The 23,946-nt window shown below is 43.1% G+C and overlaps 1 protein-coding gene across 1 annotated transcript in view; it reads right to left on the bottom strand.

Annotated features, from left to right (window-relative positions):
• The window catches only part of LOC143774275 (NXPE family member 3-like), a 95,609-nt gene that overhangs the window by 60,317 nt on the left and 11,346 nt on the right, over window positions 1–23,946 (bottom strand). Inside the window, exon 3 of the mRNA XM_077261691.1 lies at window positions 5,593–6,108. Coding sequence (XP_077117806.1) covers window positions 5,593–6,108 — 516 coding nt within the window. The remainder of the gene's footprint in view (window positions 1–5,592; window positions 6,109–23,946) is intronic.

Below are 23,946 nucleotides of genomic sequence, written 5' to 3'. Positions count from 1 at the left end.
GTGAAGCACACAAGTCCAGTACCACCAGTGACCACCGGGGGAGCCCAAAAACCAAATTCACAACAGAGCTCTCTCCAAATGTAACGTTTATTGTTGTGGCCAAAAAGTTCAATTTTGGTCTCATTACTCCAAATTACCTTGTTCCAGAAGTTTTGAGGCTTGTCTCTGTGCTGTTTTGCGTAGTGTAGGTGAGATACTTTGTGGCATTTGTGCGGTAATGGCTTTCTTCTGGTGACTCGACCATGCAGCCAATTTTTCTTCAAGTGCCTCCTTAATACAGCCACATGCTAGTTTTCAGAGAGTCCTGTATTTCAGCTGATGTTATTTGTGGGTTTTTCTTTGCATCCCATACAATTTACCTGGCAGTTGTGAACGACATTTTGTTGGTCTACCTGACCGTGGTTTTGTTTTTACAGAGGCCCTGATTTTCCATTTGTTAATCACAGTTTGAACACTGCTGACTGGCATTATCAATTCCTTGGATATCTTTTTGTATCCCTTTCCTGTTTTATACAGTTTGACTACCTTTTCCCGTAGATCCGTTGACAATTCTTTTGCTTTCCCAATGACTCACAATCCAAAAACGTCAGTGGCTGGATGAGAGATGCAAGAGTCTGTCTAGATCCCAGAAATTCACTCAGCTTTTATGCACACACACTGATTACAAGCAAGCAGGTCACAGGTAAGGATGTTACCTTTAGTAGCCATTCAAACCCATTTGTGTCAACTTCTGTGCATGTTATCAGGCCAAAATCACCAGGGTATGTGAACTTTTGTTCAAGGGCATTTGGATATTTTGGGTTGTTATTATGATTTAAAAAGAGAAAACACAGTAATTTGACAATAAATGGCTTCACTCAACCAATAACCATGAGTGGAGAAAAAGTTTTGGTGTTATCATTCATATTCTCTGAAATAGGGGCAAGAAAGCAAAAATTTTGCCGGGCAATGTAAACTTTTGAGCACAACTGTATACGCAGTACATCCAAGGTAAGACAGATATACCCAAAGCCCGAAACAACCCATAACTCATAAGGGAAACAAAACCCAATAAGTAAATTGGACTGCTGAAAAGATTTCACCAATGCAGGTATATCAAGTACCAGGTGATCAATCGCAAGGTAACCACTGACCATAGGTGAAATACATCCGAGAGTTAGATAGCCGTATTATGGAGTAACGCTCCTCAATAGGGTGCAAGAAACAAAACATAAGACAAGCTGAGCAAAGGATAGGTATACCTCAGACTTAAAAGAGCATGAGCAACAAACTATGATAGAACAGGGGAAGAACCCCACTTGTATCACTGGTCATCCTACTCGACAAGTGGCCCTAGTGGCCAACTGCTGAATGGATGTCCAGTTTTGGCTTTTCCATGCCTTGAAGAATCCTGACCCCATACTTCAGGAATTGCATTTTGCTCTCTCTTGACTTGGCATCTCCATCTTCTATACCTACTGGCATGTAGAGTTTGTTCTTTGATATAAAAACAATAAATGATTTGTTTATAATGATTCAACTTTTAACCTTCTGCGTCAACATTTTTCCTCGCTTTATGTCCCTACTCTCCTTACTGACACATATGGGGTTTTTGGCTGTCCATTTTTTGAATGAGAATCGGCCTTATTGACATTCCCTTTTTGATATTATTGGTTTGCTAAGTCCAAGAAGGACTATTTTATTATAGTCGATCTTGCATTCCTATGGTTAGAAGCATTTCTCTTTTCAAACATCATAAAGATTTGTTCCACTATGTGTCCATAATACCAGAAAGGAAGTGTGGTCCTCAAGAGGGTCACCATACTCCTTGAGTCTAGCAGTCCAGTCACTTTCAGACCATTCACCTTTAGGGGTTAAGCTTGTGGCCCCTTGCTGGGTGAACCGTTCACACTGTAGGCCGAATACGCATAGTATGAAAAACAGTGTCCTAAGCTACAGTCAATCTGCTCAGATGTCAGCGGACAACGGGAGGCTATATGGTGTGGGCAGTGACATGTCCAGCATATAATATCACCAGCTGGGACCTGGACTGTTGGGAGCCCGAATATGGAGTGGGTTGCCTCGCCAAGGAACCCCCGACCCAGTCCGACCAAGTTATCGACATTCTGGGGATGACGCTGGGCAGCTCAAGTCTGCATTGACCTTGGAAGGGAGTGCAGGAACCTTTCCATCAACACATGTTCTACCATCTGCACAGGGGTAGAGGATTCTTGCTGCAACCATTTTTGACCATGAGCATGAGAGCAAACATTTGGGAGTGAGGGGGTTTGTCACGGTAATACTCACAGCGGTGGACCAGTTCGAATCATAGAATGTTAGAGATGGAAGAGACCACCAGAGTCATTGTGTCCAACCCCTTGCTCAATGCAGGATTCACTACACCATCTCAGACAGATGTCTGTCCAGCCTCTGTTTGAAGAGAACGCACCACCTCTCCACTCACTGACCACCTTCACTGTCAAAAAGGTTTTTCTAACATCTAATCTGTATCTTCTCCCTTTCAGTTTCATTCCATTGCTTCGAGTGTTCCATGTGCAAATCAGAATAAGGATGATCCCTCTACACCAGGGGTGGGCAATTAATTTTCCTGAGGGGCAACATGAGAGACCATGACTGTTGTGGAGGGCTGAACCAATAGGACAAAATTAATTCTACTCAATATTAATATTCATATATTATAATTATTATATTATTGATAATTATATTCATGTTAATTGTATCACTTAATATTGAGCAGAATTAAGTATGCTGACATCCCCCTATATATCGTTTCAACCCAAGTACAGCCCCTTCTGTATATCGTATGAGTACTCCCACAGACCCTTATACTGTATATGGTAAGAGCCCCAAACAGCCTCCCCCCATATGCGGCATGAGCCCCACACCTTCCTCCTCCATATGCGGCATGAGCCCCACACCTTCCTCCCCATAAGTAGCATGAGCCCCACACCAGCCTCCCCCATATGTGGCATGAGCCCCACACAGCCTCCCTATATACACTGCATGAGCCCCACAGAGCTTCCCTTTATAGACTGTATGAGCTCCACAGAGCCTCCCTATATACAGTGTATGAGCCCCACACAGCCTCCCTATGTACATTGCATGAGGCCCCCATAGCTTCCTCATATACTGCATGAGGCCCCCATAGCCTTCCCAAATGCAGCATGACGCCCCCATAACCTCCCCATGTGCAGCATGATGCCCCTGTAAGGCGGCCAGGGTGGTAGTCGTGGCAACTGTCTGTTCTGTTCCCACACACTGGCGACCTACAGATGAAATACAGTGTCCCTTCTGCTGCATGTGCAGCGCATGCAGCAGCACACGGTTATGGTCAGAGGCTTCTTGACTGCTGTCATGTCGGCTCTGCACTCATGAGCTCTGCAAATCACTTCTGAGACATGGTCTTTTTCCAACAGCTTAACTTTACTAGACAGCAGTATATTCCTCACATAGGCAGCACAGTTCAAACACAGAGACATCTTCTTATCTGCATTCATCACACAGGCAGCACAAGTTAAACACAGAGACATCTTATCTTTCACTGCCTTCCAGGCAGACTCGGTTCTTCCTGCCAACTCTGTCATTTTTGACCACTTCACTCTTTTCATCCTGTAAAAATCATATAGCATCATTTGACTTTTTTTTTGCTTTTGACTTACCCCCAAAATTCTTTCTATTGCTTTTGGTCTCCCTTGAAAGCCTAACTTCATTATTGGCTTTAGCCCTTTTAACGCTTGCCCTGCATTCCCTGCAAACAGTATTATATTCTTCTTTAGATATGTCCCCCTCTTTCCATTTAATATACATTTTTTTTCCTTTTTAACAAGTGTTTTATTTCTTTGTTCATCCATCCTGGTCTCTTTAAATGTATTTAATGCTTTGTTCTTTTCTGGATTGTTACTGATTGTTCAGTGAAAATTTCAGTTAGCAAAATCTCCCATCTTTCTTGGACATTTCTGTCCTTTAGAACATCCAGCCATTGGACCTTTCCTACAAACTTTCTGATTCCAATAAAATCTGACTTTCTGAAGGCCAACCTTGTGCCTTGACAATCATTGTCATCCCCCAAGCACGCCAAAATTTCAGTTTTCAGTTTCACTTATTCTATTATTCTTTGGCATCTTGTAAGGCAAAGCAATAATAGGCTTTCTGGGGCTTCCCAATTAAGTATGGAGCCAGCACTTCCACCCATTGCTCTGGCAGGAGTTTTTCCCTCTCGGTGACCCTTTCAAAAATGGTCAAAAGGCCTCTATGTCGTCACCCGGGGTTATTTTCTGCAAGGCTTTTCTTACCACCTTCCAAAATGGAAAAATCATCAGCTGACCTTGCAGTCAGAGCCGCAATGTCACGAACTTGTTCTGTGAGTAGTTGCTGCTGCTTAAGTTTTCAGCAAAATTAGATAAACAAACATGACCCTTCTGACATAACGCAAAAAAACAAAAATAGCTTATAGTACAGTCTGTGTGGCTAGGAGGATTACCTGCTCAGGGAAATAAAATTAAGGTTCTGTTCTCTTTAATACGAGCACAGCTCTGGAGATCTCATGTCCTGGCACACCAAGCACTGAATGAGTCCAACTCTGCTCCACATTTACCTTCTGGACCACACTCTGGGGTGGAGATATAGTGAACAGCCTCCCACCCACTCTTCAGCTGTTCTCAAAAACCAAGGCCTTTATTTGGCTGATTAGCACCTCTCACCGTAGGAATTTAACAGAAACATCAGTGCTTTGCAGCTATCTAAATAAAAGGCATTTCTGTCTTCTCCCCAGAGATCTGGACCTGTTCCTGTTAGTTTGCAGGTGCCTTAACTCTACTCCTTAAATTTACAATAATATGAATTTCAGGCCCATTTATGGCATTTGGTCCTGGTGACATTAAGCAGCTCTGGTAAAATAAAAGCTTGTTAACATCCATTTGTTTAGGTAATCGTGATGGTTTTCATATGAATGATCATTTGTGCAATATTTTTAACATGTAATCCCAAAAACACCAGCAAACTAACAATTATGACTTTATTTTCATACCACAAAATTAACAGAGACCCCAAAAATCAATACAATCACAGCCCACGCCCCAAAACAAGTACAGACCGTAAAAAAAAAATCAAGCCCCCTCAGCCCAAAAAACAAAGACTTTAAAATATCAAACTCGAGACCAGTTTTAAGAATAAATCAGACCTCAGATCCCCAAATGAAAACCAGACTCCCTGATAAAACACAGAATCCAGACCCTAAAAATATTCACAGTCCCCAAACTAGACTTCTAGATACACGCTTCAAACCAGATCCCAGACTAACTACAGATCTAAGACGAAACCATTTTACAAAACTTAAAAATAACTAAAGATCCAAGGCTAGACCCTCCAGATAACTATAGACCCCAGATCAGAACCACTAAATTAATATGGACTCCATAGCAGATCTTAGAATTAATATGGACACCAAACCTCCTGATAAAGATTTTAGACCCTATATTTAAATTCTAAAATAAAATTCCACCCCTCACCTAATATCTGTTCTGAGGTGTAGTCCTAAGTAGCCATCTACCTCTAGTACCAGCCCCATCTTGGATTGCTGAATGCTGCGCTTACCTTCTCTGGATGACTTTCCCTCTTTCTCTTCAGAACATCAACAGCTTCACTGGAATGAATGAGCCTGATCTGCACTCGAGCTTCCCCCGGCCACGGAAGAAGCAAAGTGGCCAAGTAGCTTCCATTATTATAGTCCTTGACTTGTCCGGTCACTCCAGCTTTAAGTGCTGGTGAGTGGAGCTTGGCCCGGAAGAAGTCTCCACCATATTTCTTTTGTTGACCATTGTGATCCCGAGCTGTGATGGTCACTTCCAATTTCTCCCCAACTCTATATACTTCCCGTGGACTCAACAGTTCATAACTACATTTGTTAGGACTGGTGGAGAATTTATAATGTCTGACAGGAGATGGGGGTCCAGGCCAATCAATCAGTCTTATAAACTTTTCGAAGTTGGGGTTAATAGATCTGGAAGAGACAGTGGTGGATTTCTGGGTGCTCATAGGAGGAGTCTGTTTCTTAGGGGATGGAAATGTATATTTTTCTTCATAAATCATTAGAAAGAATCTGAAATGAAACTAAAAATATTATAAATTAGAAAAAAGCAACATTTTTTACAGACTTATCTTCATGACTCTCTTGGACTATCTTACATAAAGAGGTACTATGATAGATAGCACAACATTCTTATCTGCTTGTAAGAAAATTCTTGCACTTTTACTGACTACAGCAGCACCTTCTGACCCCAATAAAATTAAAGAATCTGAACAATGCAAAAAGAGATACATCCTGATTGAAAAAACAATTTTTTCAATGTATGCATAGATAGCATAAATTAACCCCTTCACCCCTATTTTCATCTTCCTAACCAGGCAAATTTTACAATTCTGACTACTGTCACTTTAGGAGTTAATAATTCTGGAATGTTTGAACAAATCCCAGTGATTCTGAGATTTTTTTTTAGCCAAATTTTGAAAAATTTGCAATTTTCATGCTTTCAATATTTATGTATTTAAACCTGTTAGTCATGCTGTAAAAAATAATTAATAAATATCATATCACACATGTCTATTTTACATCTGCATAATTTTTGAACATTATTTTTTTTATTAGGAAGTTAGAATGGTTAAAAGTTGACCAGCGATTTCTCATTTTTCCAACAAAATTTTACAAAACCATTTTTTAGGGACCACATCATATTTGAAGTAACTTTCAGGGGCCTATGTGACAGAAAATACCAGAAGGTGACGCCATTCTAAAAACTGCGCCTCAACTGTGTTCAAAACCACATTGAAGAAGTTTATTAACCCTTTAGGTGCTTCACAGAAATTAAAGCAATGTGAAAGGAATATAAATTAATGTTTTAATTTTTCACCAAAAATGTAAGGGTAACAGGAGAAAATGCACAAAACAATTTGTCATGCAATTTCTCCTGAGTGAAATGAAAGGGAAGACTCTGATTCTTGAAGGATTTTAGGGGAGTTTGAGGATATTCATGGTATAAAGTTAGAATTTTGATAGCATGGTCCTGAGTATGCTCAGAGGAAAGAAGAGTTGACCACCACGCATGTGAGGTTATCTCCATGCAAATACGTTTCCTTCAGGCGTGCCAAACGTCTGTGGAGAAAATCCAATCTACTCGAATATTTCATCCATTATAAGTTTATGCATAAAACATACAACACTGCCCTTCACCTCTCCAAACAAACCTATTTCAACACCCTCATTACTTCACTATCCAAAAACTCTAAACGACTCTTTGACACTTTTCATTCCCTACTCAACCCAAGAGTGCAAACCCAACCACGGATCTCCACGCTGACGATCTGGCCAATTATTTCAAAGAAAAAATTGACCATATCCGATAGAAATTATCTCTCAATCTCCTGATACCATGCACTGTCCTCCCCCACTGCATCTAGCTCACTCTCTGACTTTGAACCAGTCACAGAAGGAGTGATCAGGCTCCTTGCATCTTCTCGCTCTACTACTTGCACCAGTGACCCCATTCCATCACATCTCCTCTAGCCCCTTTGCCCTGCTGTCACCACTCATCTAACAAAAATATTCAACCTCTCCCTCTCTTCCGGTATCTTTCCCTCCTCATTTAAGCATGCCATCAAACATCCATCACTTAAAAAAACATCCCTCGACCAAAACTGTGCCGCTAACTATAGACCGGTCTCTAATCCTCCCTTCATCTCTAATCTCCTGGAACTCCTGGTCCACTCCCGTCTTATCCGTTATCTCTCAGATAACTCTCTTATATATAATTCTTGACCCTCTACAATCCAGTTTCCGCTCTTTACACTCTACTGAAACTGCCCTCACTAAAGTCTCTAATGATCTAGTAACAGCTAAATCTAATGGTCAATGCTCCCTGCTAATTCTCTTGGATCTCTCCGCAGCATTCGACACTGTAGATCATCAGCTCCTCCTCACTATGCTCCACTCCATCGGCCTCAAGGATACCGATCTCTACTATTTCTCCTATCTCTCTGACCGATCCTTCACTGTATCTTTTGCTGGCTCCACCTCCTCTCACCTTCCCCTTTCTGTTGGGGTTCCTCAAGGATCAGTCCTAGGCCCCCTCCTCTTCTCTTTGTATACTGCCCCTATTGGTCAAACAATCAATAGATTTGGTTTCCAGTACCATCTGTATGCTGATGACACCCAATTATACACTTCTTCAGATATCAAGCCTGCCTTTTTAGCAAACACCAGTGATTGTCTTACCGCTGTCTCTAACATCATGTCCTCCCGCTATCTGAAACTGAACCTGTCAAAAACTGAACTCGTGTTTCCTTCCTCTACTAATGTACCTATGCCCTATATTGCCATTTCCATGTGTGGTTCCACCATTACTCCCCAGTAACACTCCCGCTGTCTTGGGGTCATACTTGATTCCGAGCTTTCATTCACCCCCCACATCCGATCTCTGGCTCGCTCTTGTTATCTGCACCTCAAAAACATTTCTAGAATTCGACCATTTCTTACTTTCGACTCTGCAAAAACTTTCACTGTTTCTCTTATTCATTCTCATCTGGACTATTGTAACTCTCTCTCTACTAATCGGTCTCCCTCTTACCAAACTCTCCCATCTCCAATCTGTCTTGAATTCTGCAGCAAGACAGATCATATTCCTCACCAATCGTTACACTGATGCCTCTAACTTGTGCCAGTCATTACACTGGTTACCCATCCACTCCAGAATCCAGTACAAACTTATTATCCTCACCCACAAAGCACTCCATGGCTCAGCACCACCCTATATCTCCTCCCTGGCCTCAGCCTACCAACCTACCCATGCTCTCCAATTTTGCTAATGACCTGAGGTTACATCCTCAGTAATCAGAACCTCCCACTCCCGTCTGCAAGACTTTTCACGTGCTGCGCCAATTGTTTGGAATGCATGACCCAGGTTAATATGATTAATCCCCAATCCCCTCAATTTTAACCCCTTAAGCCCCGAGGGTGGTTTGCACGTTAATGACCAGGCCAATTTTTACAATTCTGACCACTGTCCCTTTATGAGGTTATAACTCTGGAACGCTTCAACGGATCTTGGTGATTCTGACACTGTTTTCTCAAGACATATTGTACTTCATGATAGTGGTAAAATTTCTTTGATATAACTTGTGTTTATTTGTGAAAAAAACGGAAATTTGGCGAAAATTTTGAAAATTTCGCTATTTTCCAACTTTGAAATTTTATGCCCTTAAATCACAGAGATATGTCACACAAAATACTTAATAAATAACATTTCCCACATGTCTACTTTACATCAGCACAATTTTGGAACCAACATTTTTTTTTGTTAGGGAGTTATAAAGGTTAAAAGTTCACCAGCAATTTCTCATTTTTACACCACCATTTTTTTTAGGGACCACATCTCATTTGAAGTCATTTTGAGGGGTCTATATGATAGAAAATACCCCTCAAAACCACATTCAAGAAGTTTACTAACCCTTCAGGTGTTTCACAGGAATTTTGGGAATGTTTAAATAAAAATGAACATTTAACTTTTTTTCACACAAAATTTATTTCAGCTCCAATTTGTTTTATTTTATCAAGGGTAACAAGAGAAAATGGACCCCAAAAGTTGTTGTACAATTTGTCCTGAGTACGCTGATACCCAATATGTGGGGGTAAACCACTGTTTGGGCGCATGGCAGAGCTCGGAAGGGAAGGAGTGCCGTTTGACTTTCAATGCAAAATTGACTGGAATTGAGATGGGACACTGTTATGATGACCTGGTGGTTAGGAGCACTAGGAATGACCTGATGAGCAAACTAGTAATACAGGACAAGCTCTGGGAAGTGGGAGCTTTGCTGACCGCAACCCCTAAACCTATCACAACAACTAGGAATAGCCGTGGAGCGTACCTGACTCTGCCTAGACGCCTCTTCACAGCCTAAGAGCTAACTACCCCTAAAGATAGAAAATAAGGCCTAAAGGAATGAAATAGGTTTCAGCAAAGGAGGCCAGACTTAACTAAACAGACTTGAGGATAGAAAAGGTATCGTTGCGGTCAGCATAAAAAACTACCAAAAAAACACGCAGAGTGTGCAAAAGAGACCCCACACCGACTCACGGCGTGGAGGTGCCACTCTGCATCCCAGAGCTTCCAGCTAGCCAGACAGAATCATGATAGCAAGCTGGACAAGAAAACAGTGGTAAACAAATAAGCTAGCAGGGACTTAGCTTTTGCTGGAGTAGACAGGTCATCTGAAAGATCCAAGAGCAAACTGAACCAGTACTAGGACATTGACAGCTGGCATCAAGTAACGATCTAAGTGGAGTTAAATAGAGCAGCCAGCCTAGGACTAAACGAGGTCAGCTGAGGACAGAACCTCAGAACCAGCAGCTCCACTCACAGCCACCAGAGGGAGTCCATGGACAGAACTCGCCGAAGTACCATTCATAACCACCGGAGGGAGTTCGAGAACAGAATTCACAACAGTACCCCCCCTTGAGGAGGGGTCACCGAACCCTCACCAGAGCCCCCAGGCCGATCAGGACGAGCCAAATGAAAGGCACGAACAAGATCGGCAGCATGAACATCAGAGGCAACCACCCAAGAATTATCCTCCTGACCATAACCTTTCCACTTGACCAGGTACTGAAGTTTCCGTCTCGAAATACGCGAGAATCCAAAATCTTCTCCACCACATACTCCAACTCCCCCTCAACCAACACCGGGGCAGGAGGGTCGACGGAGGGAACCATAGGAGCCACATATCTCCGCAATAACGACCAATGGAACACATTATGGATGGCGAAAGAAGCTGGAAGGTCCAAACGAAACGACACAGGATTAAGAATTTCAGAAATCTTATAAGGACCAATGAAACGAGGCTTAAACTTAGGAGACGAAACCTTCATAGGAACATAACGAGACGATAACCAAACCAAATCCCCAACACAAAGTCGGGGACCAACACAGCGACGGCGGTTAGCGAAACGTTGAGCCTTCTTCTGGGACAATGTCAAATTGTCCACCACGTGAGTCCAAATCTGCTGCAACCTGTCCACCACAGAATCCACACCAGGGCAATCCGAAGACTCAACCTGTCCTGAAGAATAACTAGGGTGGAAACCAGAATTACAGAAAAAAGGCGAAACCAAAGTGGCCGATCTGGCCCGATTATTAAGGGCGAACTCAGCCAAAGGCAAGAAGGACACCCTATCATCCTGATCAGCAGAAACAAAGCATCTCAGATATGTCTCCAAAGTCTGATTGGTTCGTTCGGTTTGGCCATTTGTCTGAGGATGGAAAGCCGAAGAAAAAGACAAATCAATGCCCATCTTAGCACAAAAGGACCGCCAAAACCTCGAAACAAACTGGGAACCTCTGTCCGACACGATGTTCTCCGGAATGCCATGTAAATGAACCACGTGCTGGAAAAACAACGGAACCAAATCAGAGGAGGAAGGCAACTTAGGCAAAGGCACCAAATGGACCATCTTAGAGAAGCGATCACAAACCACCCAGATAACCGACATCCTTTGAGAGACAGGGAGATCTGAAATAAAATCCATGGAAATATGCATCCAGGGCCTTTTCGGGACCGGCAAGGGCAAAAGCAACCCACTGGCATGAGAACAGCAGGGCTTAGCCCGAGCACAAGTCCCACAAGACTGCACAAAAGAATGCACATCCCGTGACAAGGAAGGCCACCAAAAGGATCTGGCCACCAAATCCCTGGTACCAAAGATTCCAAGATGACCAGCCAACACCGAACAATGAACCTCAGAGATAACTCTACTAGTCCATCTATCAGGGACAAACAGTTTCTCCGCTGGGCAACGGTCAGGTCTATCAGCCTGAAACTCCGGCAGCACCCGCCGCAAATCAGGGGAGATGGCAGACAAAATTACCCCCTCTTTGAGAATACCAGCCATCTCAGGAACTCCCGGAGAATCAGGCACAAAACTCCTTGAAAGGGCATCAGCCTTCACATTTTTAGAACCCAGAAGGTACGAAACCACAAAATCGAAGCGGGAGAAAAACAGCGACCATCGAGCCTGTCTAGGATTCAACCACTTGGCAGACTCGAGATAAGTCAGATTCTTGTGATCCGTCAAGACCACCACGCGATGCTTGGCTCCTTCAAGCCAATGTCGCCACTCCTCGAACGCCCACTTCATAGCCAACAACTCTCGATTGCCCACATCATAATTGCGCTCAGCAGGCGAAAACTTTCTAGAAAAGAAAGCACATGGTTTCATCACCGAGCCATCAGAACTTCTTTGAGAAAGAACAGCCCCTGCTCCAATCTCAGAAGCATCCACCTCGACCTGAAACGGGAGCGAAACATCTGGCTGACACAACACAGGGGCAGAAGAAAAACGACGCTTCAACTCCTGAAAAGCCTCAACGGCCGCAGAGGACCAATTGACCACATCCGCACCTTTCTTGGTCAAATCAGTCAATGGTTTAACAACACTAGAAAAATTAGCGATGAAGCGACGGTAAAAATTAGCAAAGCCCAGGAATTTCTGAAGGCTCTTCACAGAAGTAGGCTGAGTCCAATCATAAATGGCCTGAACTTTAACAGGGTCCATCTCGATAGTAGAAGGGGAAAAAATGAAGCCCAAAAATGAAACCTTCTGAACTCCAAAGAGACATTTAGACCCCTTCACAAACAAGGAATTAGCACGAAGGACCTGGAACACCATTCTGACCTGCTTCACATGAGACTCCCAATCGTCCGAAAAGACCAAAATATCATCCAAATATACAATCATGAATCTATCCAGGTACTTTCGGAAGATGTCATGCATAAAGGACTGAAACACAGATGGAGCATTAGAAAGCCCGAATGGCATCACCAGGTACTCAAAATGGCCCTCGGGCGTATTAAATGCTGTTTTCCATTCGTCGCCCTGTTTAATACGCAGAAGATTATATGCCCCTCGAAGATCTATCTTGGTGAACCAGCTAGCCCCCTTAATCCGAGCAAAAAAATCAGACAGTAGCGGCAAAGGGTACTGAAATTTAACGGTGATTTTATTGAGAAGGCGGTAATCTATACAAGGTCTAAGAGAACCATCCTTCTTGGCCACAAAAAAGAACCCTGCTCCCAACGGTGACGACGACGGGCGAATATGCCCTTTCTCCAAGGACTCCTTTACATAACTCCACATAGCGGCGTGTTCTGGCACAGATAAATTGAACAGTCGGCCCTTCGGAAACTTACTACCAGGAATCAAATTAATAGCACAATCACAATCCCTATGAGGAGGTAGGGCACTGGATTTGGGCTCATCAAATACATCCCGGTAATCTGACAAGAACTCAGGGACTTCAGAAGGATGAGAAGACGAAATTGACAACAATGGGACATCCCCATGTACCCCTTGACAACCCCAACTAGATACAGACATTGATTTCCAATCCAATACTGGATTATGGACCTGTAGCCATGGCAAACCCAAAACGACTACATCATGCAGATTATGCAACACCAAAAAGCGAATATCCTCCTGATGTGCAGGAGCCATGCACATGGTCAATTGAGTCCAGTACTGAGGCTTATTCTTGGCCAAAGGCGTAGCATCAATTCCTCTCAATGGAATAGGATACTGTAAGGGCTCCAAGAAAAAACCACAGCGCCTGGCAAACTCCAAGTCCATCAAATTCAGGGCAGCGCCTGAATCCACAAATGACATAACCGAATAGGACGACAAAGAGCAAATCAGAGTAACGGACAAAAGAAATTTTCGCTGTACCGTACCAATGGTGGCAGACCTAGCGAACCGCTTAGTGCGTTTAGGACAATCAGAGATAGCATGAGTGGAGTCACCACAGTAAAAACACAGCCCATTCTGACGTCTGTATTCTTGCCGTTCAGCTCTGGTCAAGGTCCTATCACATTGCATAGGCTCAGGCCTCTGCTCAGAAGATACCGCCAAATGGTGCACAGTTTTGCGCTCACGTAAGCGTCGATCGATCTGAATGGCCAAGGACATAGACTCATTCAGACCAGCAGGCATGGTCCTTAAGGGCTTCAGAAAGACCCTTTCTGAAAATTGCCGCCAGGGCACACTCATTCCACTGAGTAAGCACAGACCACTTTCTAAACTTCTGACAATATACCTCCGCTTCATCCTGACCCTGACACAAAGCCAGCAAGATTTTCTCTGCCTGATCCACTGAATCTGGTTCATCATAAAGCAACCCAAGCGCCAGAAAAAACGCATCTACATTACGCAATGCAGGATCTCCTGGCGCAAGGGAAAATGCCCAGTCTTGAGGGTCGCCACGTAGCAAAGAAATAATGATTTTTACTTGCTGAATGGGGTCACCAGAGGAGCGGGGTTTCAAAGCAAAAAACAGTCTACAATTATTTTTGAAATTCAGGAACTTAGATCTATCCCCAGAAAACAAATCAGGAATTGGAATTCTGGGTTCTAACATCGGGTTCTGAACTACATAATCTTGAATGCCTTGTACCCTTGCAGTGAGTTGATCCACACAAGAGACAGACATTGAATGTCCATATCTACACCTGTGTCCTGAACCACCCAGAGATTTAGGGGAAAAGAAAAACAAAACACGCTGCAGAGGAAAAAAAAAATGGTCTCAGAACTTCCTTTATCCCTCTATTGAGATGCATTAACACTTTACGGGCCAGCTGTACTGCTATGATGACCTGGTGGTTAGGAGCACTAGGAATGACCTGATGAGCAAACTAGTAATACAGGACAAGCTCTGGGAAGTGGGAGCTTTGCTGACCGCAACCCCTAAACCTATCACAACAACTAGAAATAGCCGTGGAGCGTACCTGACTCTGCCTAGACGCCTCTTCACAGCCTAAGAGCTAACTACCCCTAAAGATAGAAAATAAGGCCTAACTTGCCTCAGAGAAATTCCCCAAAGAAATAGGCAGCCCCCCACATGTATTGACTGTGAGTTAAGATGGAAGTCACAAACACAGGAATGAAATAGGTTTCAGCAAAGGAGGCCAGACTTAACTAAACAGACTTGAGGATAGAAAAGGTATCTTTGCGGTCAGCATAAAAAACTACCAAAAACCACGCAGAGTGTGCAAAAGAGACCCCACACCGACTCACGGCGTGGAGGTGCCACTCTGCATCCCAGAGCTTCCAGCTAGCCAGACAGAATCATGATAGCAAGCTGGACAAGAAAACAGTGGTAAACAAATAAGCTAGCAGGGACTTAGCTTTTGCTGGAGTAGACAGGTCATCTGAAAGATCCAAGAGCAAACTGAACCAGTACTAGGACATTGACAGCTGGCATCAAGTAATGATCTAAGTGGAGTTAAATAGAGCAGCCAGCCTAGGACTAAACGAGGTCAGCTGAGGACAGAACCTCAGAACCAGCAGCTCCACTCACAGCCACCAGAGGGAGTCCATGGACAGAACTCGCCGAAGTACCATTCATAACCACCGGAGGGAGTTCGAGAACAGAATTCACAACAGGACACCATGTTGGGTTTGGAGAGCCCCTGATGTGCCTAAACATTGAAACCCCATGCAAGTGTCACCATTTTGGAAAGTAGACCCCCTAAGGAACTTATCTAGATATGTGGTGAGCACTTTGACCCACCAAGTGCTTCACAGAAGTTTATAATGCAGAGCTGTAAAAATAAAAAATCATATTTTTTCACAAAAATTATCTTTTCGCCCCCAATTTTTTATTTTCCCAAGGGTAAGAGAAGAAATTGGACACCAAAAGTTGTTGTGCAATTTGTCCTGAGTATGCTGATACCCAATATGTGGGTGTAAACCACTGTTTGGGCGCATGGGAGAGCTCAGAAGGGAAGGAGCGCCATTTGACATTTCAATGCAAAATTAACTCGAGTTGAGATGGGACGCCATGTTGCGTTTGGAGAGCGCCTGATATGCCTAAACATTGAAACCCCCCACACATGACACCATTTTGGAAAGTAGTCCCCTTAAGGAACTTATCTAGATGTGTGGTGAGCACTTTGACCCAACAAGTGCTTCACAGAAGTTTATAATGCAGAGCCGTAAAAATAAAAAATCACATTTTTTCACAAAAATGATCTTTTCGCCCCCAATTTTTTATTTTCCCAAGGGTAAGAGAAGAAATTAGACCGCAAAAGTTGTGCAATTTGTCCTGAGTACGCTGATACCCGATATGTGGGGGTAAACCACTGTTTGGGTGCATGGCAGAGCTCGGAAGGGAAGGAGCGCCATTTGACTTTTCAATGCAAAATTGACTGGAAATGAGATGGGACACCATGTCGTGTTTGGAGAGCCCCTGATGTGCCTAAACATTAAAACCCCCACAAGTGACACCATTTTGGAAAGTAGACCCCCCTAAGGAACTTATCTAGATGTGTTTTGAGAGCTTTGAAGCCCCAAGTGTTTCACTACAGTTTATAACGCAGAGCCGTAAAAATAAAAATTTTGTATTTTCACATGGGTAACAGGATAAATTGGACCCCAAAAGTTGTTGTCCAATTTGTCCTGAGTACGCTGATACCCCATATGTGGGGGAAAACCACCGTTTGGGCGCATGGCAGAGCTCGGAAGGGAAGGAGTGCCATTTGGAATGCAGACTTAGATGGATTGGTCTGCAGGCATCACGTTGCATTTGCAGAGCCCCTGATGTACCCAAACAGTAGAAACCCCCATAAGTGACCACATATTGGAAACTAGACCTCCCAAGGAACTTATCTAGATGTGTTGTGAGAACTTTGAACCCCCAAGTGTTTCACTACAGTTTATAACGTAGAGCCATGAGAAAAAAAAAACATTTCCACAAAAATTATTTTTTAGCCCCCAGTTTTGTATTTTCCCAAGGGTAACAGTTGAAATTGGACCCCAGAAGTTGTTGTCCAATTTGTTCTGAGTATGCTGATACCCCATATGTGGGGGAAACCACTGTTTGAGCGCATAACAGAGCTCGGAAGGGAAGGAGCGCCATTTGGAATGCAGACTTAGATGGATTGGTCTGCAGGCGTCACGTTGCATTTGCAGAGCCCCTGATGTACCCAAACAGTAGAAACCCCCATAAGTGACCCCATATTGGAAACACTAGACCTCCCAAGGAACTTATTTAGATGTGTTGTGAGAACTTTGAACCCCCAAGTGTTTCACTACAGTTTACAACGCAGAGACGTGAAAATAAAATATCTTTTTTTCCCACAAAAATGATTTTTAGCCCCCAAAATGTTTATTTTTCCAAGAGTAACAAGAGAACTTGGACCCCAAAAGTTGTTGTCCAATTTGTCCCGAGTACGCTGATACCCCATATGTTGGGGTAAACCCCTGTTTGGGCACACGGGAGAGCTCGGAAGGGAAGGAGCACTGTTTTACTTTTTCAATGCAGAATTGGCTGGAATTGAGATCGGACGCCATGTCGCGTTTGGAGAGCCCCTGATGTGCCTAAACAAAGGAAACTCCCCAATTCTAACTGAAACCCTAATCCAAACACGCCCTTAAACCGAAACCCAACGGTAACCCTAAACACACCCCTAAACCTGACACACCACTAACTCTAATCCCAACCCTAATCCCAAATGTAAATGTAATCCAAACCCTAACCCTATCTTTAGCCCCAACCCTAACCCTAACTTTAGCCCCAACCCTAACCCTAACTTTAGCCCCAACCCTAGCCCTAACCCTAACCCTAACCCTAGCCCTAACCCTAGCCCTAACCCTAATCCTAGCCCTAACCCTAACCCTAGCCTTAACCATAACCCTAGCCCTAACGGGAAAATGGAAATAAATACATTTTTTTAATTTTATTATTTTTCCCTAACTAAGGGGGTGATGAAGGGGGGTTTGATTTACTTTTATAGCGGATTTTTATGATTGGCAGCTGTCACACACTAAAAGACGCTTTTTATAGCAAAAAAGTTTTTGTGTCTCCACATTTTGAAACCTATAATTTTTCCATATTTTGGTCCACAGAGCAGGGCAGTTTCTAGCCCAAAAATGACACAGGGCGAGAGTAGGAAATTTCTCCCCCCCCCCCCCCCCCCCCGGCACCGAAAATAATAAACATTATTTTTGTGGGCTTGAGTAATAAATAGAGAGCAGGCTTGTATCTTCCCTTTTTTTAATAAATTATAATTTGCCTTTAACTTATATAGAACTTGGGGAAAAGGGACAAGTATGCTAATTATTAACGGTGAGAACAAAGTTGTAGGTAAATAATATCTATTAATTATTTTGGAAACAGATCCTAAAAATTGTAGGTTGCAGATTTATGAGAAACTGACTCTTCTAGATTTAGCCGCTGCAAAAGCATTAATAGCTTCCGAATAATTCAGCTTTTCTGCCAGTTCATTTTCTATTGATAAAATAGCAAGAGATGATAACCTCTCATCTGTCATTGTGGTACGAAGATATGTTTTTATCAGCTTCAGTTTGCTAAAGCTTCTCTCACTGCTTGCAACTGTAATCGGAATAGTTAGTAATATCCTCATGGCAATCCATATGTTTTTAAACAGGTCATGAGAGTGCGTGTAATTTATGTGCTTCAAAACCTCCAGTGGTGTTATAGAAGAATTTGAAATCATTGGCTGAATATGTTTTAATTCTTCCAGCAATTCATTGCCGTCAATGTCACATTGTAGTTTGTCTACCTCTGCAGTATGGCTTAGCATATTTTCCAACGATTTGCACATATTTTTAAGTTGTTCTTTTTCTGGCAAATCTTTAATGTTGTATAGAAAGCCCCAACATTTATTATGCTCAGACAGTTGTGAGAAACGCCTCTCCAGTGATGCAACCATGTTATCTACAAGAGGGTAGAAAACAGAAATCTTAAAATGTTGCTCTGCATCTGTAATTAACTCATCCTGACTTTCATAGTCAAACAATTTTTTTTTTTTACTGGGCCTTTTATTTATTGTAAATTTAGCTTCGATGCCCAAGTCTGTAGCCATTTCAGTGGCCACGGTCTTTGCAGATTCATAGCCAGAATCACGATATTCTTTTACAAATATGGTACACTTCTTCAACAAATCGTTGCATCGAGTCATCTCCATATTTTTTGACTGCATAGATTTACTTACGATTTGTACCTGAAATAAAAGGTCATACCATACTACCAGTGTGATTAGAAAGGCAAAGTCTTCCAACATCACTGACAGTGACTTTGCTTCAGAAGCAAGAGTGGGATCATCAACCTTTTGCTCCAAATCTAGGAGAGCCTCGTGAATTTCCGGATATTGATAGCGTACTGCCTTTAAGCTTTCAACACGGCATTCCCAACGAGTAGCACATACCTTCTTCAGCGTAAGATGCTTCACATGTTCACTTATTATACACCATCGTTTAGAAGATGATGCAAACAGGTTATAAAGCCTTTGTAACACACCGAACAGATTTACAGATTTTACCGATGATTTGGAAGCGTCACCTATAACCAAGTTTAAACTATGGCATCCACAGGGGTTAAAAAATGCCCGAGGATATTTTTTTAAGATTCTAGCCTGAACTCCTTTTTGCATGCCTATCATGTTGGCACCATTGTCATATCCTTGTCCTCGACAATTGTTCATGTCCAGGTCACATTTACTAATCTCTTCTAAAAGGAGATTGGCGAGACTTTCCCCAGATGTATCAGTAGCAGGACGATAGCCAATAAAATGTTCCTTTATTGCTACGTGATCATCATCTATATCAACAAATCTTAAGGTGTATGACAACTGTTCAGTGTGACCTGCATCTTGTGTGCAGTCCAACATTATTGAAAAATACTTAGATCTTTTGGCTTTTTCTAGAATACATTTCTTCACCTGAGAGGCCATCAAGCAGATAATTTCATTTTGAATTAAATTTCCACAGTAATGTGTATGGATTTCCTGGGAAGTAATTCGTTTTAAATGATCTCTCATTACTGGTTCAAATTTTCCAAGAAGCTCTATAAGCCCAAGGAAATGTCCATTATTTGGTGTAAACAATGTATTTGACGATCCTCGAAAAGCTAAATTATTGGTTGCCAGGTATACAGTTACTGCCATAACTCTTTCCAACACTTCTCGCCAGCGGTTATGTTCCTGTGTAATCTGGGTTTGCAAATCTTTATCAATTCCTGTATTTTTTTTAAGATTATTCTGTGCATCAATCCATGCATGACGTGAATTTACATGTGCAGCAGACAATTCATGTGTAGATAGGTATTCCCCAATATGTGCCCAGTTGCTGATGCCTATAGTCCCAAGCTTGGATTTTGGATTGTGATCAAACAACTTACAGCAGAAGCAGTACACTCTGTCTGCAGAAACAGAATATTGTAGCCATCGTCTGGGTACCTTCTCTCGATTTGGCAGCACAAGGAATCCATAAAATGAGGAAAAATGACGCTTTTCATTGTCCCTGGGGTATATGAAATCAGAGGCAGGCAGAGGTTGTGGTCCTTGGAGGACAATATGGTCTTTTACTTGACCCTTGATTGGTTTTGGCCACAATGCTATATCTTTATAGGTAAAGACATCCTTATTTGAACACTCTGAGTTATCTTCGGAAATGTCTGTAGAAAGAACATCATTTGTACTTCCAGACTCATGCGATGACACAGCTGTAACAGCCTCTGCAGGTTTAGGTGCAGTCTGCTCATTTTCAGATGTATTTATTGAACAAGATGTTTCAGACTCCAGTGTTGAAGACATCATTCTTGATTTGTGATGTTCATCTCCAGATTTGGGATCACGTTCTTCATGTGAAAAGTAGCTCAGACTTTGAGAGCCTGAACCTTGTGGTTCCGTTTCTGAAGAAACATATCCTGGGTGTGGTACTGCACTTTCTGTCTGCAAGTACATTGCCATTAATTTTGCACCTTTTGCATCTTCACTCTTCTTTTTTTGCTTTCTTTTTCGAAATTGTGCTCCTGAAGGCTTAGGAGGTGGCATTATAACTGGTCTTTAAAAAGAAAAGACAAAAATTTGACAGTAAAAGATATCATTTTATGTTATGCAATCATACAAGCAGAATGTTGAAATGTTTGTCTGGTGCAAAGAGTGCGCTGGGTGAGGATGCCACCAGACTGCCAAAGATGAGGTAAGTCAGCTGGGCCCCCTCCCGGGTTTCATGCTGTGGGGCATGCCAAATCAGCATGCCCCAAGGGTGGTTGGGGGGGGGGCAGGTGTGGGGGTCCCCATCCAAAAAAAAAGGCTAGCCCAACCCATCCCATCCCTCAGACCCCCTCACCTGTTCAGTGTGTCAGTGCCCTCTGCCCTCTGAGTCTGAGCGCGCTCAGACTGCTAAATGGGGCTGCTGGGAAGGGAAGGACTAATCCATAGGCAGGGGGTGGGCATTTTTGCTATACTGCTACCACTGTCAGACTAGACTGCAGCCTGTCCTGTCCAGCATTGAAATTGGCAACAGCCAGGCAGCCTAGTCTGACAGTGATAGTGTGTGTGCTTAGCTCTTTGATCACTGTCTCAGGGAGCGCCCGTGCTCAGCCGAGAGCGCGGCGCCCCTGCTATCAGTGTGGGAGTGGCCGAGCTGCCTCATCCTGGCTGTTCATTCTCGCTGTTCATCCAGCGCGGAGCGGAGGTGAGTGGCGGCGCCGAGGTGGCCGCAACCATTATGTGCGGTGCGGGGGGGGGGGCGCGGCGACGCGAGGCGATGATCTGACCGCTCAGCTGTCAGATTTGCAGCTGAGTTCGGGCAGGGCGCGCCCGCGCTCAGCACTGAGCGCGGCATCCGCGCCCCTGACAGCCCTTAAACAGCAGCAGCAGCGGGCAGGGGACCACCGGGGCCCGAGGCCTCTCCTGCGCCCCCCGGCCCCACGGCGCCCCGTGTGGCCGCCCTGCCCGCCCTGTTGAAGAAACGGCCCTGCCACAGAGTCATGTGAGGTCTTGTTTTTTGCGCGACGAGTTGACATTTTCATTGGTAACATTTTCGGGCATGTGACATTTTTTGTTCGCTTTTTATTCCGATGATTTTTGTGAGGCAGAATGACCAAAAAACAGCTATTCATGAATTTCTTTTGGGGGGTGGGCGTTTATACCGTTCCGTGTTTGGTAAAATGGATAAAGCAGTTCTATTCTTCGGGTCAGTACGATTATAGCGATACCTCATTTATATCTTTTTTTTATGTTTTGGCGCTTTTATACGATAAAAACTATTTTAAAGAAAAAATAATTATTTTGGCATCGCTTTATTCTGAGGACTATAACTTTTTTACTTTTTTGCTGATAATGCTGTATGGCGGCTCGTTTTTTGTGGGACAAGATGACATTTTCAGCGGTACCATGGTTGTTTATATCTTTCTTTTTGATCGCGTGTTATTCCACTTTTTGTTTCGGCAGTATGATAATAAAGCGTTTTTTGCCTCTTTTTTTTTTTTTTTTACGGTGTTCACTGAAGGGGTTAACTAGTGGGACAGTTTTATAGGTCGGGTCATTACGGACGCGGCGATACTAAATATGTGTACTTTTATTGTTTTTTTTTAATTTATTTAGATAAAGAAATGTATTTATGGGAATAATATATTTTTTTTCTTCTTTATTTAGGAATTTTTTTTTTTTTTTTTTTTTACACATGTGGAATTTTTTTTTTTTTTACTTTGTCCCAGGGGGGGACATCACAGATCGCTGATCTGACAGTTTGCACAGCACTCTGTCAGATCAGCGATCTGACTTACAGCGCTTCAGGCTTACCAGCGCCTGCTCTGAGCATGCGCTTTGTAAGCCACCTCCCTGCAGGACCCGGATGCAGCCCCGCAGCCATTTTGGATCCGGGCCTGCTGCAGGGAGGAGGAGGTAAGAGACCTCGGAGCAATGCGATCACATCGCGTTGCTCCGGGGGTCTCAGGGAAGCACGCAGGGAGCCCCCTCCCTGCGCGATGCTTCCCTATACCGCCGGAACACTGCGATCATGTTTGATCGCAGTGTGCCGGGGGTTAATGTGCTGGGGGCGGTCTGTGACCGCACCTGGCACATAGTGCCGGATGTCAGCTACGATAGTCAGCTGACACCCGGCCGTAATCGGCCGCGCTCCCCCCGTGAGAGCGGCCGATCGCATATGACGTACTATCCCGTCACTGGGAATTAAGTCCCAGGTCACCTTGACGGGATAGTACGTCATATTGGATTAAGGGGTTAAGCATGCCCTAAAAACACATTTCAGACTGGCCTACCACCTTAACACATTAATCTAACTATCCCTATGTGGCCCATTCAAAATTATTACCATAACCAGGTTCCTCGCATCATGTTCACACATGCTTTATGCAGTTAATAGCCTCTGTGTCTGTACTGTTACATACTTAGGCTGATAACTAGTGTTGAGCGATACCTTCCGATATCGGAAAGTATCGGTATCGGATTGGATCGGCCGATATTAAAAAAATATCAGCTATCGCCGATACCGATACCCGATACCAATGCAAGTCAATGGGACCAAAATATTGGAATTAAAATAAACCCTTTCTTTCCTTGTAGGTTCATTCTACATGAAGGAAAACAACTAAGAATAATCTAGGATGTATTGGGAGAGGTGGCGGAGACATTAAAGGCATAGAGGTTTAGCCAAATCAAATAGAATAGCAGGAATTTTATTTTTTTTTTTTTTTAAGACGTTCGGAGTTACAAAGATATTGACTATGTTAAGATTTTTTTTATTTTGTCAGATATTGATGTTTCACTACTTCCATGCCCTTCACGTTCTTTTTTACTTCTCCGGCACTTTCTTCTTCATCATCCTCAGCAGCAGCATCTTTGACATCAACTTCTTCACCTTATTCATCTTCTTCATCTTCTACCTATTATTTTTTTTGTTACATTCTTCATATTCTTTTTATTAAACTATTATTCTTCTTCATATTCTACTTCTTCATCATATTCTTATTTGTGACAGGCATTCCTGTAGTTGTTATCTATAACAGTTTGAAGATTACACCTTCCATTCCGCCTATCACAAAAGAGTTACAACAGGATTTGTCCGCGTTCAGTTAGGCCGGC

The sequence above is a fragment of the Ranitomeya variabilis genome, chromosome 5, assembly GCF_051348905.1.
Source record: "Ranitomeya variabilis isolate aRanVar5 chromosome 5, aRanVar5.hap1, whole genome shotgun sequence".
Lineage (NCBI taxonomy): Eukaryota > Metazoa > Chordata > Amphibia > Anura > Dendrobatidae > Ranitomeya > Ranitomeya variabilis.
The sequence above is the reverse complement of the archived record's forward strand: the minus strand, read 5'-3'. Positions and strand labels throughout refer to the sequence as shown.